The sequence below is a fragment of the Bubalus bubalis genome, chromosome 10 (genome assembly GCF_019923935.1).
Source record: "Bubalus bubalis isolate 160015118507 breed Murrah chromosome 10, NDDB_SH_1, whole genome shotgun sequence".
Lineage (NCBI taxonomy): Eukaryota > Metazoa > Chordata > Mammalia > Artiodactyla > Bovidae > Bubalus > Bubalus bubalis.
In genome coordinates, this window is record NC_059166.1 from 72,042,759 (window position 1) to 72,062,009 (window position 19,251).

Below are 19,251 nucleotides of genomic sequence, written 5' to 3' on the forward strand. Positions count from 1 at the left end.
AATGCCAGACTGGGTGGCTTAAACAATAGAAACCTGTTTTTTTCACAGTTCTGTTCTGAAGGTTAAAAGATCAGATGTCAGCAAGGTTGGTTTCATTTGACCTACAAATGGCCACTTTCTTGTGTCCTCAAGCGGTCTTTCTTCTGTGCATGAGTACCCTTGGCGTCTCTTTTTATGTCCAAACTTCCTCCTCATATAAAGAAGCCAGTTAGAATGGATTAGGGCCCACTCTAAGGGGCTCACTTTAACTTAAACACCTCTATTAAGGCCCTGTCAGCAACTACAGTCAGTCTGAAATACTGGGGGCATACATATGAATTTGGGGGCAGGGAGAACGGCACAATTCAGCCCATAAAAATAGCTAACTAGGTTCATTTATCTCTGTCCTAGGCATTAACTTAGTCTTTGTTTGTTTTAGAGCCAAAGCAACCTTTTTCAGCCACACTTCCCCCAAGCAGGCTACACAGAGAAAAGTGATTTGAAGATTATATTCCATGTAGCCCTCTAAGCCGGAGAAGGCAATGGCACCCCACTCCAGTACTTTTGCCTAGAAAATCCCATGGACGGAGGAGCCTGGTAGGCTGCAGTCCATGGGGTCGCTAGAGTCGGACACAACTGAGCGACTTCACTTTCACTTTTCACTTTCACGCACTGGAGAAGGAAATGGCAACCCACTCCAGCGTTCTTGCCTGGAGAATCCCAGGGACGGGGGAACCTGGTGGGCTGCCGTCTATGGGGTTGCACAGAGTTGGACACAACTGAAGCGACACAGCAGCAGCAACAGCAGCAGCCCTCTAAGTGTCATGTGGGTCCCCTTGGGTACTTCACATATGACAACATTCATGGCAACCCATCTGCTGTAATGTGGTTAACTGAGTCACCAAAAAGTTGTTCAGCAACAAATCTTATAGACTGTCTCGGAAACCAGAATAATGCTTTTACAATCTTTCCCCCTTAAAGCATGCCATTTAATTAGAAGTACACAAGGGCACATCTGGAAATCCCTGTGGTCTTCCTGGAAGGTATTATCGTTGGTGAGGAAACTACTGGAGCAAGTACCCAAAGGTTCTTTAATACTTTTGAGGAGGAGTAACAATAAGAGTTAAGACAGGAAGTTCAGTTCAGTTCAGTCGCTCAGTCGTGTCCAACTCTTTGCAACCCCATGAATTGTAGCACGCCAGGCCTCCCTGTCCATCACCAGCTCCCGGAGTTCACTCAGACTCACGTCCATCGAGTCAGTGATGCCATCCAGCCATCTCAACCTCTGTCGTCCCCTTCTCCTCCTGCCCCCAATCCATCCCAGCATCAGAGTCTTTTCCAATGAGTCAACTCTTCGCATGAGGTGGCCAAAGTACTGGACTTTAGGCTTTAGCATCATTCCTTCCAAAGAAATCCCAGGGCTGATCTCCTTCAGAATGGACTGGTTGGATCTCCTTGCAGTCCAAGGGACTCTCAAGAGCCTTCTCCAACACCACAGTTCAAAAGCATCAATTCTTCGGCACTCAGCTTTCTTCACAGTCCAACTCTCACATCCATACATGACCACAGGAAAAACCATAGCCTTGACTAGACGAACCTTTGTTGGCAAAGTAATGTTTCTGCTTTTCAATATGCTATCTAGGTTGGTCATAACTTTTCTTCCAAGGAGTAAGCATCTTTTAATTTCATGGCTGCAGTCACCATCTGCAGTGATTTTGGAGCCCCCAAAAATAAAGTCTGACACTGTTTCCACTGTTTCCCCATCTATTTCCCATGAAGTGGTAGGACCGGATGCCATGATCTTCGTTTTCTGAATGTTGAGCTTTAAGCCAACTTTTTCACTCTCCACTTTCACTTTCATCAAGAGGCTTTTGAGTTCCTCTTCACTTTCTGCCATAAGGGTGGTGTCATCTGCATATCTGAGGTGATTGATATTTCTCCTGGCAATCTTGATTCCAGCTTGTGTTTCTTCCAGTCCAGCGTTTCTCATGATGTACTCTGCATAGAAGTTAAATAAACAGGGTGACAATACATAGCCTTGACGTACTCCTTTTCCTATTTGGAACTAGTCTGTTGTTCCATGTCCAGTTCTAACTGTTGCTTCCTGACCTGCATACAAATTTCTCAAGAGGCAGGTCAGGTGGTCTGGTATTCCCATCTCTTTCAGAATTTTCCACAGTTTATTGTGATCCACACAGTCAAAGACTTTGGCATAGTCAATAAAGCAGAAATAGATGTTTTTCTGGAACTCTCTTGCTTTTTCCATGATCCAGCGGATGTTGGCAATTTGATCTCTGATTCCTCTGCCTTTTCTAAAAGGTTTGAACATCAGGAAGTTCACGGTTCACATATTGCTGAAGCCTGGCTTGGAGAATTTTGAGCATTACTCTACTAGCGTGTGAGATGAGTGCAATTGTGCGGTAGTTTGAGCATTCTTTGGCATTGCCTTTCTTTGGGATTGGAATGAAAAGTGACCTTTTCCAGTCCTGTGGCCACTGCTGAGTTTTCCAAATTTGCTGGCATATTGAGTGCAGCACTTTCACAGCATCAAAGGCAACAGTAAAGGCCTGGAGCCAATTCTTGAGGCTTTCAGTGAGCTATTAGGGAGGGCTTCCCCCGCCCCTTAAATACTCATATATGACATGTTAAATAAAAGAGTTTAAAGAAAATAAGCCAAAAATATTGGGTTGGCCAAAAGGTTTTTGGGTTTTTCCATAACACCTTACAGAAAAACTCCAACAAACTTCTCAGCCAACCCAGTAGTACTATCCAGGTAAATCTCATTCTTGATGCTGAGAACAAATCTTACACACTTTATAATGACACACCTATGAGCAGTGGACAGAGGAGCCTGGCAGGCTACAATCCATAGGGTCCAAAGAGTCAGACATGATGAAAGCGACTTAGAACATGAGCAGATTAAAAATGCACTTGATTTTTACCAAACTTATAAAGTCATTTTTATAAAGCAAATGGATTTCAATCTCCTCATAACAATGCCTGCAATAATGAGGAAAACTGCATATATACCAGTCTCAAGAGAATCTTGTTTTATACTTCAAATGGTTATCTTCTATGTCCTGTGTGTCTTACAATTTACATTTCATCTGAGGTAGCCTTAGGCCCAGCACTAATAACACTGAACAGAGAATACAGTTTATCAGTCAATGTAATTTGCACCTGTCACCACAGTATGACTCTTATACTCTAATTTGTACAAATAACTGGGCTTGAGGAAACCCTTTCCAGTAGATCAGCTTCCCTAAATGTGGGAGGCCTGGGATTAACTGTCCCATTGTTGTTCTATGGCTAATTGTGTCTGACTGTTTGTGACTTCATAGACTGCAGCATGCCAGGCTTCCCTAGCTGTCTCTTATTAACTTTCAAAAGACCATCAAATGCAGAAGTCTCATTAAATGCAACCTGCAATGAACAGTGTCCAAAGAATGTTAACTGAAAAATTCTCAGCACCATACCAAGAGAACACTTTCAGCATAGATGACACTTAAATAATTTTCTCTCTGAATTAGCCAAGTTTAGTGGTTTCATTCAAAATACTTCAAAAATGATGGTTTATGCACCAGGAAAAAAAAAAAATCCCTTTATATTGCTCTTATTTAGAAAATAGAAACAGCTCAACAACCTTACACAAATGTGTTACAAGCTCTCCCTTTCCTACAAAGGTAGTCAAGAACAAATAAATTGACGCTGAATGTGGAATAATCAAGTAAAGATTCCTCTGAACTTGTTCGTGGTGCCATACATTTTTACTTACTAACGGTTCAGGTCATGAATTTTTGGAAAATTGCACGTCTTGGTAAGCTTTCGTGGTCTCTACTCGCTTTTTCCCTTCTCTGCTTGTTATCTGTTGCCTTTCGGTCTTCTGATACTTCCATTTCCTCCTTTTTATGTTCCTGCTGTGTCCACCGAACAGGAGAAACCTGGTGTAAGTGATCCAACCTCAAGTCATCTTTTTATTCTAGACTTTCCAGATTGGAACGGGAGAAAGACGACCCGGGTGCAGCCCAAATATTACCTATTCCACAAAGTGTGGGTGGAAAAGGGTGTCCTTGTCCTTCATTTTGTATCTATTTAACTAACGGCGCTGTCGTGCCCAAACGTAGATATTGGCCAAGAACTAGATTTCCAAAATGGCTTTGCTCCTTTTGAGCTGACATCAGTCTATAAAATGCAATTTACTTCCACTGCAACCAATCCTTCCTTCTAACCCAAATATTACCCAGTATACAGACAACTGAACCTAACCTAGTGTAGACAACAGATTCGTATCTCCTATATTCAGTAAAGAGCCGACACAGCCGTCGGACTGATGTGAAAAAGAGTCAGAAGGAAAAAAAAAAAAAAAAAAAGACACAAACCCACTACACAAACCCCAGAGGCGGGTGTCGCCAGGATCGCGCCCTCCCGCCGCCGTGCCCACGGCGAGCACGCCTTCCCGCCGTGGCCACGCCTCCTGCCGCCTCGCCGTGGCCACGCCTCCCTCGACCCCGCCCCGCTGCGGCCACGCCCGACGTGAGGCGCGGGAGCCGCCGAGCCGGGGGCGGGGCCTGCGCCGCCCCTCCCCCCCACGCCGCCGCCGCCGGCGGCCTCCGCGCGGGCCTCCCAGCCCGTATTCCACTCACTTTGTTCTCCGCCTTTGTCCTAATCCACACCAGCAGGTGGAGCCGCAGTTAAAGTTTCCGAGTCCATTCCGGGAGCGGGAGCCCATCTTGCTCGCCGCGGAGGCCCTCGCTGGAGGAGGAGGGTCAGAGCTCGGGTGCAGCCAATCGCAGGCAACGCTGCTAGTTATCAGAGCAGAATGGGCTGTAGTTTAGAGAAATAGGAAAGCTGCAAAACACTGTGGAGTGTTCCCGTGTAAATAAAAAGAGGAAAAAAAAGTTTCTCAAGTCGCCGCTGCACGACGTCGGGCCGGCGCCGGGGCGGGGGTCTGCGCTCTCCCGAGCGGCCGCGCGCTGGACTTTATTGTGCCGCAACGAGCCCCCCGTCCCCATTGTTTGTGTTTTTTTCAAAATATGGCAAAGGTTCAGGTGAACAATGTAGTAGTGCTGGATAACCCTTCTCCTTTCTACAACCCATTCCAGTTCGAGATCACCTTCGAGTGCATCGAGGACCTGTCTGAAGGTGAGTCGGGCGCCCGCCCGCCGCCGGGCTGTCAGTTGCGGGCTGCAGACGTTGAAAGTTTCCCGGGCCCGGCCTCGCGCGGGCGGCCGGGGCTCGGCGCCGAGCGGGCTGCGGGCTCGGCTCTGCGGAGGGAAACTTGAAGTTGATGGACGACGGCCGGCCAGGCGCGCGCAGCGTTCGGCCGCCGCCGGGGCGCCTGCCGCGGCTCAACTTGCGAGGAACTTGTTCGAGCGGAGGTAGCCATGTTGCCAGCTTTGTCTGGCGGGCGGGCGCTTCGCGAGACCCGCACTCGCGCCCGCGGCGCCGGCCGGGGGTCGCGCCGGGCTGGCCCCGAGCACCCAACGGCCTCCGCGGCCCCGGCGAGGAGGTGGGAAGGCAGAGGCATGTGTGTGGTCGGCGCCGGCGAGTTCGCAGCGGAGCCATCTTACCGAGAGTAGAGAATTGGGCCACCGACCCCGGCGTCACGACGCCTCCTCTCCGCGGGTGACGAGCGCGGCGCCCCGCCTGCCCACCTTCCTGCCCCCGAGCAAGAGGCACATCCATTTTTAGCGCTCACGCTGGAGTTACCGGATTCTCCGGGGTGGCCATGCCCGGCCGCTTCGGGGAGGGGAGCGAGGCTGTCCTCTCGCTGATTTCTGGCTCCCTGGACCAACCTGTGGGGGAGGCGGGCGCAGGCTCGGCCCCTCGGCGCCACGGGCCGGCGCTCTCCGGGGGCCGCGGGTGCTCCCGGGCCGGCGCTCCCCAGCCGGCACCCAGGATGCTCGGGGAGCCCGGGGATGCTGGCGCGCAGGCTCGCCCCTAGCAACGTGGGCTCCTCATCTTTAGTGACTGAAATCTTCTCTCCTCTCTCTCAGGAAGAAACATATTGCTAAGCTAGCAAGTTACATTTAACCTAAGAGCAGAAATAAGTAAAATATTTAAATAATTTCCAGGACTTAATCACTAGGTAGTTTGAAAGACTTCCTTCAAGAACGTGTTGAAATCTAATTACAGCAATTCCACATCCAAATACCCTGAACATAACACACAAAAGTGGGCTAGGAAATAAAGTCCTGATGGCAATGCAAAATTTAGTGTTTTTTTTCTAAGTTCGTTTTAAGGTCCTCCGAAAGACATATAGCATGTGCAGTAAGAAATTTAGAAAGCTAAAATTTGCCAAGATCTTTCCGATTTTATTAAAACCATCCAGTGCTCCATTTTCAAAATTTCAAGGGGAAAAAAAAGTTTAACTTCATCGATGGTAATTTTACAGCTAAATAGGGGACAGACTTTGTTTGAACTTAGTTATGTTTAGCAAAATGCATTTTAAATTATATGCTAATCAAGGCATGTAAAGCATTTTCACTTTAAAAATTATCCTTTAATCCCTGTATAATGTATTTTAGGGAGCGTGTAAACTATTTCAATTACGAAAACCAACATATGCTCACTGTAATAACTTTTTAAAAGTTGTTCATACATATATAAAGTAACAGTTTTCTGTACCTTCCGCCTCCCTGTCACTCAAAAGTAACCATAATTACCACTTTAGTGTGTGCTGTTCCGTACATTGTAGTTCTACTACAAATATAAAGCACATATGCACATACAATAGTAGGCACATTTTGAAAGACAATTCATTTATTAAACTAATTCTTAAATGGGCCGTTGCTAATAAAAATTAAAGGGGATTTTCCTTATTACCAAACTTCAAAGCTATTTGGTTACTAAAGAACTGCCCATAAGCATTTCCGCCACTAGGCCCATTTTCATGCCCACTAGACTAATTTTTTTGGTTTTACTATCAGTCGCATATAAAAATTGACAAATGCAAGAGAAATTCAATAAATGAGTCCCTTCCAATTTATACTGCAGTGTTTTAGGCATTAGAACTTCTTGAAATTACTGGTATTTCTCAAGTGATATCTTCCATTTTAGGAGCCAGTTCTCAACAAGGAAGTTAGATGATTCAGGATGTTGTTACAGGGCTTTGACAATGGATGGTTGAAACCTGCCATTGATGTGTTCCATTTGTAATGGGATCTTTTCAGAACCAAGCTGAATCCTATCAGAATTTTTACAGTACTGATGTCAGGAATACACCTTACTTTGACTTGTCTACCTCACTTCCCAGGCATTTATACTGGGCATTTATTTAGTACTTTTTAAGAGTTTAAGCTGAGTCATACTGAAGCTGCAAAGGAATCTTTCAAAAAGGTGCCATGCTTATGTACTCCACCTAGAGGCTGTGTGGATTAAGGAAATAGAGTTTACTTAGCAAAGACTTCTTATAGTCCCATCTTTTATGCTACAGTTTTTTAAAATATTTGTTCTTGAAAGTGAACTATAGAATAGTCCAATGAGAAATTTTTACTGTATAATTTTGTTTCAAGTTCCAAAGCTTGGCCGCCATTTTTCATACTTTAAATTGTCAATAGCCCTCACATATTTTGACTTTTCCTTTAACAGCTGCCCTGTAGCTTTGTTTCAGAAAGTCTTTGAGTACTTTGCTTCAGAAAAAGTCTGAGTACTTAAGAGAATTTAGTTGAAATCCACTATAAGACCTCTACAGGGGTAGGACAGCAATCCACAGATACAAGGAGAGGCTCTCCTGTGAAGTCCGGGAGATAGGAGACCTTGGGTGTGTTTGATCTAATGGTCACCAAGCCTGTACACATTTTCATTGACTTTACTGCTGACTTTCTTATACCTTCTGTGGATTGCTGATTTCTCTTCTTTACTGAACGGAGCCTTTTTAAAAAATGTTGATCAATATCAATACTTAGAGCTGTCAGTTGAATACATACTTAAAACGTAACTGAATGAAGCTTCATACTTTAAAACCTCAGGTTTGTACTAATTCACAAAGACTACATATGTCCCCCTAGATCACAGGTGTTCCCAAATAGAGTAATTAGTTTGAAATTTACATGGTGACTTCCCTCACTCCCATCTCAAATGGACACACTTGGGAGACTGACATTACCATGATTAAATGAAACAGTTAACTTTTTAAATAAGTGAGTAAACTCCTTCAAACTATCACCTGTGTAAAGCATTTCATCCTGTCCCTTCTTGTTTCAAATACAGGGGGCAAGGGAATGAAGCTGAGTTCAAAGAAAAGATTAAGAACAAAACAACGGATGCTAATTTATAAATTAAGTATTGTGCGTTTTAAACTCAATAGCTATAGCAAGCATCCATAGCATAAAAGTTAAGGTACCCTGAGTTACAGCCTATACTCCTTAAGGCTAGATTATCTGTCCCCCTGGCCTCTGCCCTCAGCCATGCCTTCCCACCTCCCGCAGTTAAATTCCTTTATTTCACTGTTGATTTGAGAGCTAAAAAGGGAAGAATCTATCTTCCTTAGATTTTTGGAAAGAGCCCAGGCTTTGGAGTCTCAGAGACATAGCTTGGATTCTGATTCTTCCATTTACTAGCTGTGTGAATTTGGGTATATTACTTAACCTATCAAGAGTCTCAACTTTGTGTAACAGGTATAATTAAACCCATGTGATAACCTACAAAGCTGTTGAGGTTTTGAATAACAGGTGTGAGGTGGCAAGACCAATGCCCAGGTATTTTATAAAGGGAGGTTTATAAGTCATAACCACGTTCTTGCACCAGACCACAAATGCCAGCTTATAACAATTAAGGCAAGAACACAATCCATAGTAGTACAAATACTTATGAAATGAACAAAGAATTATGGAAACCTCTGTGTGACAATTCCCAGTCTTTTTACTTAGCTAGTTGAGTAGTTTCCATACCCCTTTCTTCTTAAAACCATTTCTCCACTTGACTTTTGGGTTACCTGCTTCACTGGCCACTAATTGGGTAACTTTAATTGATCCTATCTCCCTGACTTCTTAACTTTGGAGAACCCCCTGGGCTCACTCCCTTGGAATCCCACCTATTTTCAAGGTTTCACATATGGACAGTTTCTAAATTTTTACCAGATATATGATCTCCAATTATTCATTACCTTCTTTATCCCTGGAACTCCTGATGGTTTCCCTTCCCTGCCCCCAGAAAAAATAAGTGGCTCTTGCTGGCTCCACCTTCAGGATATATCCACAATGTTACTACTTCTCCCCTCTATGCCTACATGTGGTCCAAGACACCATAATTTCTTGACTCAATTGAACTATCCTCCTGTTTCGTCCCTTGCCATCTTACAGTCTCTACTAAACACAGCAACTAAAATGATCCTCCTAAAATGAAAGTCACCCACTCCAGTATTCTTGCCTGGAAAATTCCATGGACAGAGGAGCCTGGTGGGCTACAGTCCATGGGGTCAAAAAAAAGTTAGACATGACTGAGCGACTAATGCAAACACACAAAGTGAAAATCAGACCGTGTCGCTCCTCTCAACATTCAACATTCCAGTGGCTTCCCATGCCACTTCATGAAAAAGCCAAAAATCCTTACGATGACTTCCAAACCCTGCATCCTCTAGCTACACCTTTCACCTCCAAATCTCACAGTCAGCTGCTTTCTCTTTTGCTCATTCTGCTCTTGCCCGGTGGCTTTGCTTTTTCTCAAGCATGTGCCTGCTGTCTGGCCTTAGTACTTGCTGTTCCTTCTGACTAGATACTCATACTGCTTGTTCCCTCTCTTAATCTTCATCAGCAAATAGATAATCTCACGAGATGTCAGATGTAGGACCCTGCATCTAGAAATGTACTAGAAATTGAAGATAAAGTGGCCGAGGTCTGGGACAGAACCATGACACAGTAAGAGAAAGAAGAAACCTAAAGGATCTCTTACTTAAATAAACTGCAGTTTATAATACACTATGAATAAGTAGTACCTAGCCTATTCCTGTTACCTATTTAAGGAACAAAAAGAGCTACAACGTTATACAAGAATGACAACACATGAAGGCATTAGATTCTCCACAGGTGACCCAGAAACATCACCGCCCCCATCCCCGAGTGCTGGTGTAGACTTTGTGGAGTGGATCCAAGAGGCAGGCCACACAGTGCCAAACATCCTAAGAGGACCAGGAGGTCTCAGAGATAATTTGTATTTGTGGAATGGTGTTCCTCCCCCTACTAATGAGGAGGCCGCTTGCAAAGAGAAGTCATTGTACTCATCTCTGGTGTTCTTCTCGCAGAGCACACTGTCAAGGGTGCTCAGTAAAGACTGAATTACATACAATGACTGAACTACATGGAGTGACTTGGCTTGTACTTTATTCTCTCTTGTTCTCATGCCTGTTCCCACAGTGTATACTCTGACACATCAAGTGGTATAAGGAACCTTTGTTTCCTCTTCCCAGTGTAAAGAATGGATGACAGGAAGGGGTGCCATGAGGGAGAAACCCACTGTGAACTTTTAACAGTTGAGTTGAAGCCCTAAGGGGCTTCTGAGCCACAGGAGAAGTTGGCAAATAGTGATTTTTCCACTTTGGAGCTCTTTGATCTGGATCTGTGCATAATATGGGGTAGCCCTTCCAAAGTGGGTTTAGCAGGTTGTTAAATGATGACATACAGAAAAGGCAGAGGTATTCCTTAGCCAAATAAATTTAGGGAACACCGGATTAATAATACTGGTGTTCTTTACTGAAGGATTTCTCAGACCCCTTGCTCTGCCAGTGTGCTTTATAAATCCTCAAGAGCATTTCCCAAGCTTTTGGCCATGTTGTTTCATTTGCGAGACGCCCTGACCAGGAACCAGTATTTCACATAACAGCATTGTGAGAAACTGGTATGAAATGTACAAATTTTATAAGGAGCACTTAGGTGTGTTTCTGGATTTTCTGCTATGAAAAGCCAATTTTAGCAGCCAATAAATGGTGTAAGTGGACATTCAAAGGGTGTTTGATGTCATCTTGTAATTACTGAATATGAAATAATATTTTGGTTTTTAACCCTAGACCTGGAATGGAAAATTATCTATGTGGGCTCTGCAGAAAGTGAAGAATACGATCAAGTTTTAGACTCTGTTTTAGTGGGCCCTGTTCCTGCAGGAAGGCATATGTTTGTATTTCAGGTAAGATTATTCTTGGTATATCTGTATGCCAAACACATTTCTAAATGGTCTTCAGCCCTTTCCTTTTGGGCTACATCATTCTGGTTCTGCTGCATTCACTTTTTATCTGCTTCTTTCATGTTTTAACAAGTTTATGTGTCATGAAGGAATGCCACCTCCTGGTTACGTGTGCTGAGAGTGTTCCTGTGATTTTTACTTCAGGGTTTGCACAGCACGCAGTTAACCTTTCACTGTGGCAGCACACATGTGATGGTTAATTTTGCACTCTTCCTGTTGAATAGCCTCTGAGTATGAAACCTTTAGGGTGGCTGGCTGTCCAGCAGCCCAAAACAGGGGGTTCAAAATGCTTACTACTAACTGGGATCATCAGTAATATGCATTTTCAGATTATAGTTTCAGACACTAGGAATGATATAACAAAACAACTTTATTTTAGCATTACTGAATCAGTAATTCAGCTAGGTTACCAGGTATGTTAGGAGATAAGAGATCTGTGAGATCTTAGGTCACTGGAAGTCCAGTGGTCTACTAGAGCCTGTACCCTGCACTTCTTATAGAGGATTACTATTACAAATCCACAGCTCTATCATTTATAAGGAGAAACTCTTCTAATATATAATTATGTTCTCAGATCCCACTGACAGTATTTAGGTCTGTGCCAAGGCTTCAGACATTGTCTTCTGTGTTGAAAAATATTACTCCTTTCAATGCACATCAAACTGTTGTATACAACTATCTAGTCACTTCTCAGTTATCCATGTTTATTAGAGGAAGATGTTTATAATAGTCCAAAGAGTAACTAGCCATAGTTTTTAAAAAAAAACTATTATTAATTTTTTTTTACAAGTTTTGCCACCCAACAGAATTCCATTATTTAAGTAGAACCCACTGAGAAGACTTAACCAGAAAAAAAAGCTAATTCTTCTATCCCTGAGCGCTCACTTGGTTCACTTCACAGATGAGGCCAATTTAAATGAATACTGTTGGTTAAATAATCCCAGAAGATATGGGCTAAGAATCACTCAAACCTATCTCTCAAGCTACCGCTGCTCCCTCCTCTTTCCTAAATTTGAATTCAGAATCTTGGTCTCCTAGCCTTAGTGCTTTTTATTAAAAAGCAACAAGTATTATATGTAAATAAATGGTTAAGGAAAGCTTAAATATACTGACTGAAAGGCTCAAATATATTAGTTACAAGTTCTGTTAGAGACTTCCCTGGTGGTCCCGTGGTTAGGACTCTGCCTTCCAATGCAGGGAGTACAAGTTCGATCCCTGGTCGGGGCTACATGCCCACAAGCCTCCTGGCCAAAAAAAAAAACCAAAACATAAAACAAGCAGTTTTGTAACAAATTCACTAAAGACTTTAAAAATGGTCCACATTAAAAAAAAAAAATCTTTTAAAAAAAATAAGTGCTGTTAAGCTGAGTTGTGTGACTGACTGATCATCTTAGTGGAGGATGAGGGTATCAGAGATGCCTGTATAGGGAAGCCCTGCACTTGAAAACTAGGTTTAGTTCCACTCTGCTGCTTAGAGACATGTGACTTCAGTCAGGCTCCTAGCCTCTCCTAGTCATGCCAGTCATCTCTGAAGTGTGAATAATAGCCTACCTCATAAGAATGTCATGAGGAATAAAGCAGTTAAGTATAATCAGTGACAGACAGCTCCCTATTTCTATAATGAGAACTAAGTTTTTATTCTCTTAGCTTCTTGAAATTGTTATATAAAGAAGCACTATTTGCCCTGATCCACAAGCCTAGAGAACCTATACTTCAGATGTGTGCTGTGCTTAGTCATGTCTGACTCTTTTGTGACCCCATGTACTGTAGCCTGCCAGGCTCCTCTGTCCATGGAATTTCTCAGGCCAGAATACTGGAGTGGGTTGCCATGACCTTCTCCAGGGGATCTTCCCAACCCAGGGATCGAACCCAGGTCTTCTTCATTGCAGGCAGATTCTTTACCATCTGAGCCACCGGGGAGGACCACTTCAAAGATAATGCGTAATTCAAATCAAGAAACTTGAGGTGTAGTGATATACCTTTCAATGCTGATTAAAAAAAAACAAACTTGAAAATAAATGCCGTATTTTTTAAACAAACTTTTAAAAATTTATCTTTTCTATGTGTTTATGTTGGTTAAGAATATTCCTCAACTTTGGGCTTTAAGTGCTGTAGGAAAAGTTTTTAAAAAACTATTTCCCTGTAGTGATTTTCACTTTGGTATGTGTGCACATGTTGCCAAAAGTACAAAGGAAGTACAGTGTGACCTAGATCATGTGTTCAGCCTATGCATTTTTTTGAATTCACTCTTACCAGCAGAAAGGTACTAAAATAGTTTTGTGTTTTATGTTTGAAACAAATTACCATAGTGTTCTCCTGGTCTGCCATGATTTTGCCTCTCCGAATACACATGCCTTCCTCTTAATTAAGTGTGTCAAAGGCTAGCAGGAAGGTGCCCAGACATCTACCTCATATTGCTTGTTGGAGTCAAAGATCTCTGCTTGTCACTTCTCCATCCTAAATCATCTGAGAGGCCTGCAGGCTTCTCTCCTTGATTTCGCTCAGGCTGAATCCTTTAGCAAACAAATTTTAAAACACAAACATGCTTAGAACCAATCTGCTAAGGGGATGGGAAGCAATAGTGGGAGAGGTTCCCATAGCACTAAACCACCTCTGTTTCCCATCTCCACCCAAAGGCAAACAGCATATTCTCAGGCCCCCTGTTCTATTCTGGTATTTCTCCAAAGAGATCATAAACCACGTCAGGGCAGGAACTGAGTTATGAATAAATTTCAAAATACTCAGTATATACTGTGCCTAGAACCATGCCAGACTTGAGATCACAGAGTTGGATGGGACTCCTGCCCAAGATAAAGCTTAGAATTTCAGGGAAGGTTGAAGGGTAAACATATTTAGATTGTTGGAATACATTAATAGAGACATTGTGTCAAATAATATGAGTGCATAAAGAGTGCTATTAATTATATGTTTGGATTAGAAAGTGCCTTACTAAGAAGGATACATTTGACACAAGCTTCAAAGATGAATTTTTCAGCAAGTTAGGGAAGGAATATATGCAAGGCACAAAGGCATGAAGAATTATTACTACTTTTTAAAGAACTTACATTTCTAGACCAAGAGGTGGAGTTAAAGAGACTGTAATGTTGATTGAGACCAATTGTGAAGGGCCTTATAAATGAAGCTAAACTGAGGGTTTTTCTGTCAGAAATTAGGGTAATCACCTGAGGTTTTTAGAACCCAGTGAAGGGATAGGAATCGATCTGCACTTAGATAGCATTAGCATGTTGGCCACAGTGCAGATAGGCTACCACTGGGGGAGACCAGCAGGGAAGTTTTAGCAATATTCCAGATGAGAGATGAAGACCTGAATTCTGCTTTCAGAGATGGTAGACACTGAGACCCACTAGATGTGGGAGGTAGGGAAGCTGAGGTGACAGGCTTCTAGTCTAGGTGACTAGGTGGGTGTCCGGTGCCTTTCTGTGTCACCTCCCTGTGGTAGGTAGACAGTAATCACGAGTCTTTGATGATAATGCCTGAGAACACCAGTCACAAGTGCTCCCAAGCTGAGGCATGAGCTGAGGCGCTCACCCAGGCCCAGGGATGGCCCTTCGTGTCACAGCAAGAAGTAGCCAATCTGTGGGACTTCATATGCTTCGTGCCATCAGAGTGGCTGCTCTCGGCCATGCCCGGTGCTACCACTGCCTGTCCCCAGCCTGTGACGCCTTCCAACTAAGTCCTTCCTGTCTTCCAAGTGGCTTTGGACAGGGCCTGAGCTCTCAGCCACCTCTAGCTCACCTGCCTCAAGTTTCAGCTTAGAGCAGTTTGATTCAAAACAAGATCTGCCTCAAACAATCTGTCCCTTCACTGAATTTCCATAGTATGTGGGACTATGTATTTTTTGAAATTCTGCTATAAAACTATTTCCACTCCACTTTCAGTTTTATATTAATTTCCTATTAGAATATCTGTGAAGGGGGGGGTGTTGACTGGATATGAGAATATGGGTCCTAGGAAACTGGATAATAAACATGTGCTGCCAAAAGGCTGTATGGGATAATTAAATGTTTACTAATTTTTAAGGTCTGAAATTATGACTGGGGAAGGTTGGACTCATTAAGACTATTGATTTGTTTACTATATTTTATAAAAGGTTTTATAATTGAATATTGCATAATCCGTCATGAACCAGCACACACGGTAGCCACATGTATTTTCCTCTAGACGTGGTGATGTTTTCAGGTACTTAGGCATATTGTGGAGAAATGTATGAACTATATTTTCTAGCTATAAGTCAGTTTCAAAAATGAGCATTTGCCTTCCCAGTATGATTTCCAAGTTTTGGTTGCTGTGCCCTTGACTGAAGGTGCTCAGTGTAACCAAAACTCCAGTGTTGCTTACGGTTAACAACACTTTGTGCTGTGTTTCTTTTTTTTTTTACATGGTTCTAGGCTGACGCACCTAACCCGGGACTCATTCCAGATGCAGATGCTGTAGGTGTAACAGTTGTGCTAATAACGTGCACCTATCGAGGTCAAGAGTTTATTAGAGTTGGTTATTATGTAAATAATGAATATACCGAGACAGAATTAAGGGAAAATCCGCCAGTAAAACCAGACTTTTCTAAGGTAATACTCCTTTTCATTATTCCTTTTTCATTCATTTTACTATACAGTTTTTTAAGCAGTTGCCAGTGGCTTTGAGACAAAATAAATTTGAGGTCCTTGTGCCAACTAAGCAAGCCAATCATTGTTCCCTTACCATGGATGACTTCAAAGCTACCTCCAGGTTAGCTATTAGCGGTTAATGTTGGTTAGGCACCTTGAGAGTCTGATGATTTAGAAAACTGAAAGTGCCTCCAGCAGGTCTCTGTTAATGGCTCCCTGTATGGCATTTCCCATACATCGTGATTCTATCTATTTCCGTCTTTAGGATGTTCAAATTCCTGTGTGTTGTACTGATTATTCCATAATATTTTGGTCTGTAACATCTCAAAATTGTAGGGGGATGTTTTGTTTTTCATAGGAACATTGTTATCTCTAAACTCCCATATGCCTTGCTTCATCAGCTATTCTCAGAGGTTAAACTACAGGTCTTAAATATTATCTGGTGGTGAAAACAGCTAAGTTTCTGAGTGAGAACCTGAAGTCTGTGACTTGATATTCTCAGAAATACCAAGTACTTGATGATTTTCCTTTGGGAACTGTAATAGTTTAGTAACTGGTGATTTTTGTGATATTGAACATAACACTATCTACCAGACCATGCAAGAAACATTACATGGGAGTGGAATGGAATGTTCTTCTTTCTGATAATAAGGCTAGAATGTTTTTTATTCTGATGTGGAACCTTCCCTTTCTAATTTATTAGTTACCTGTATGGCTAGTTGTATAGCAAAATGAGAAGGAACTAGAATATTGCGTCTGAGAATGAGCAATAATAATTAAAAGATAGGAAACCATTAATAATGAAAGGTCCTATTTGGGGATACTTTGCATTTTACTTGAAAATATTACTGAAGAAAGATCACATCAAAATCTAGAAAGCACGTTAATTTGTTAAATGAAGCATCCTCTGATGCATTCAAGAGATTCTCTCCCTTTTAAGAAATAAGGATAGAGTTAGATGTTTTGTTGGATAGTAAAAGATCTGAATGATTCCCTCAGGCTCCCCACATCTTGTTTCCATTAGGCTAAAATAATTTCTTTACTGCGGCCCTATTGTTTATTAGTTATGTTTAGTGTATTTTATTTGACTTATACCTTTGTATATAAAGACTTCCCTGGTGGCTCAGATGGTAAAGTGTCTGCTTGCAATGCAGGAGGACCCGGGTTCGACCCCTGGGTTGGGAAGATCCCCTGGAGAAGGAAATGGCAACCCATTCCAGTACTCGCACCTGGAAAATCCCATGGACAGAGGAGCCTGGTAGGCTACAGTCCATGGGGTCACAAAGAGTCAGACACGACTGAGCGACTTCACTCACTCAGTTTGTATATGAATTAGTGCTTTAGGAGTACAAATATAAAGAACCATTCTATTAAGGTCTATCTGTATACAGTGATCTGACTTTCTTAGTGTTTACCATTTATATATTTCCTTTATCCTCTAGCTTCAAAGGAATATTTTGGCATCCAATCCCAGAGTCACAAGATTCCACATTAATTGGGAAGATAACACAGAAAAACTGGAAGATGCAGAGAGCAGTAATCCAAATCTACCGTCACTTCTTTCAACAGATGCATTACCTTCGGCATCAAAGGGATGGTCCACATCAGAAAACTCACTAAATGTCATGTTAGAATCCCACATGGACTGCATGTGACCACCTGCCATCCCTTTAGTACAAATTAAGCTATAAAAACATACAGAACTATTTCCCTGAAATTCCATAAGTACATAGTCAAGATGCAATGTGAAGAATTTGTTTAAAAAACATCCTGTAGAAAGTTTATAAGAAAACCAGTATTTGAGCAAATTGTGGAATATAAATACAACTATTTTTAAGTAAGTTTTTCTCTAATGTGTTATTTTATTTGTTCTGAAACTAATCTGATTAAAACATACATATTATTTTCTTCTCCTCTATATGTAATTAAAGCACTTAAAAAGAAAAATGAATCATTAGACCAGGTTGTAAAGATGTCTTAGCCTCTTGGATAATAATCTTTGGGCCACTATCTTAACTAACCTTTGAAAGAACAAAGTGCACTTCAACTAAATGTGTCTTCCTGTGATAACACATAATTTGGTTTGATTTAAGGGGCAAATTTCCGTTCTTTTCCCGGCATACCCTTAAAGAAGGGATTTGAAGTAAACTATATGTGACCAAGAACTTCAAGATCTAGTTTTCCAGGCCACTTTGAAGCCTCTTATGTCTACTATTCATATAATGTTAGACAGCATTCAGTTTGGTTCTAAGGTAACAAATGTGGTTAATTGTTTATAAGGTCCTCTGCCTATTATTTTTGTTTTTATAACAGTTTAGGACAGCACAACAGTACTTGAATCATACATCATCATTACCCAGTGAATTCAACATGTCAGAAGCAGATACAAACTCCCTAAGTTTAAGAACAGAAGAGTATAATGACTTTGTTTTGTTCATTAGATTTATAAAAAATACTATGAACATAACCCTTTAAAACTGTTTTGACAAGTCATCTGTTGTTGGCAGCATTTATATAAAAACAGTAGATTTGGAAATATATATTTAGCTTTATCATATGAAACTATATATATTTCCACATAAAGTACTTTTCTCCGTATCTCCCGACACTCATGTACAATATTTTTGGTAGACAATTTCTAGATAGCTTTTTCAGATGAGGTTTTTTAAAAGCAATCTTGAAAAGGAATGCATTAACTAAACGGGCCAAAAGGTTCTTTTTCTTTGATGAGAGCTAAGTCCTTCATCAAAAAGTTTCTTATGTTCCAGTAAATTAAGTGTAGAATATTCTCATCACTCTTGCTGCTAATCAAGACATTAGCCATATAATACAGAATTATGCAGTGCCTTCATAGCTAAAACTTTTATACTGCACTTTTTAAAAGCATTTATTTTGAGGAAGGGAAAGGGGCATATGTCTGAATATGGATTTGAAGCTGTATATATTTCCTGTCATTCTACAAAGTGACTTTGTGAAGCAAAATTTTGCTTAATGTTAAACTTTGAAGTTTAGTATACCAGATAATTAAAATACTGTCCACTAACTAGTTCATAGACTTTAAAAGTAAAATACATACGACTGTTAAAACAACATGAAGAAAATTTCATTTTTGTCTAATTGCAATTAAAAGAAAATGTTAAAATATTAAAATGAAAATAAAACTAATACTTTCCAACCAAGAGCTCAGTGATTAATATAACAGGAACACAATACATGCTTATTAGAAATAAAACATATATAAGCCAAATTACCAAATCAATTCACAGCTGAGTTTTTATCCTGATTAATTATGATTGATTTGTACTGACATCAAACAGTTAGGTTTTTACATCAATTTGTAAACTGACAGCCAATTTTCACAGAAGTTTGAAGCTTGAAAACTATTCTCACTTATTTAACATTTTGATGGTTCTATAATTTTAAAAAATAAAGAGTATTCAAACATTAGGAACTAAGAAACTAGAATGCATAG

General features: G+C 41.4%; 2 protein-coding genes across 6 annotated transcripts in view; one reads left to right on the forward strand and one right to left on the reverse strand.

Annotated features, from left to right (window-relative positions):
* MCM9 (minichromosome maintenance 9 homologous recombination repair factor) overlaps positions 1–19,251 on the reverse strand; it is a 94,108-nt gene that overhangs the window by 47,161 nt on the left and 27,696 nt on the right. The window contains exon 8 of one of the 5 annotated variants that reach the window (XM_044924434.2): positions 5,678–6,013. The exons of the other annotated variants lie outside the window; for them this stretch is intronic. Coding sequence (XP_044780369.2) covers positions 6,009–6,013 — 5 coding nt within the window. The 3' untranslated portion in view covers positions 5,678–6,008. Of the gene's footprint in view, positions 1–5,677; positions 6,014–19,251 lie in introns of those variants that run through there. 5 annotated transcript variants of the gene reach the window in all.
* On the forward strand, positions 4,661–17,620 carry ASF1A (anti-silencing function 1A histone chaperone). Its single transcript, XM_006046686.4, has 4 exons — positions 4,661–5,121; positions 10,982–11,097; positions 15,564–15,740; positions 17,222–17,620. The coding sequence occupies exons 1-4, from the start codon at positions 5,013–5,015 to the stop codon at positions 17,432–17,434; spliced, it is 615 nt and encodes a 204-aa protein (XP_006046748.1). The 5' UTR covers positions 4,661–5,012; the 3' UTR covers positions 17,435–17,620.

Bases quoted from the DNA above. Each gene is read 5' to 3' on its own strand.
- ASF1A (XM_006046686.4), top strand. From the start codon at position 5,013: ATGGCAAAGGTTCAGGTGAACAATGTAGTAGTGCTGGATAACCCTTCT. The intron at 5,122-10,981 runs GTGAGTCGGGCG...TTTTAACCCTAG, and splicing joins CATCGAGGACCTGTCTGAAG to ACCTGGAATGGAAAATTATC. The intron at 15,741-17,221 runs GTAATACTCCTT...TTTATCCTCTAG, and splicing joins TAAAACCAGACTTTTCTAAG to CTTCAAAGGAATATTTTGGC.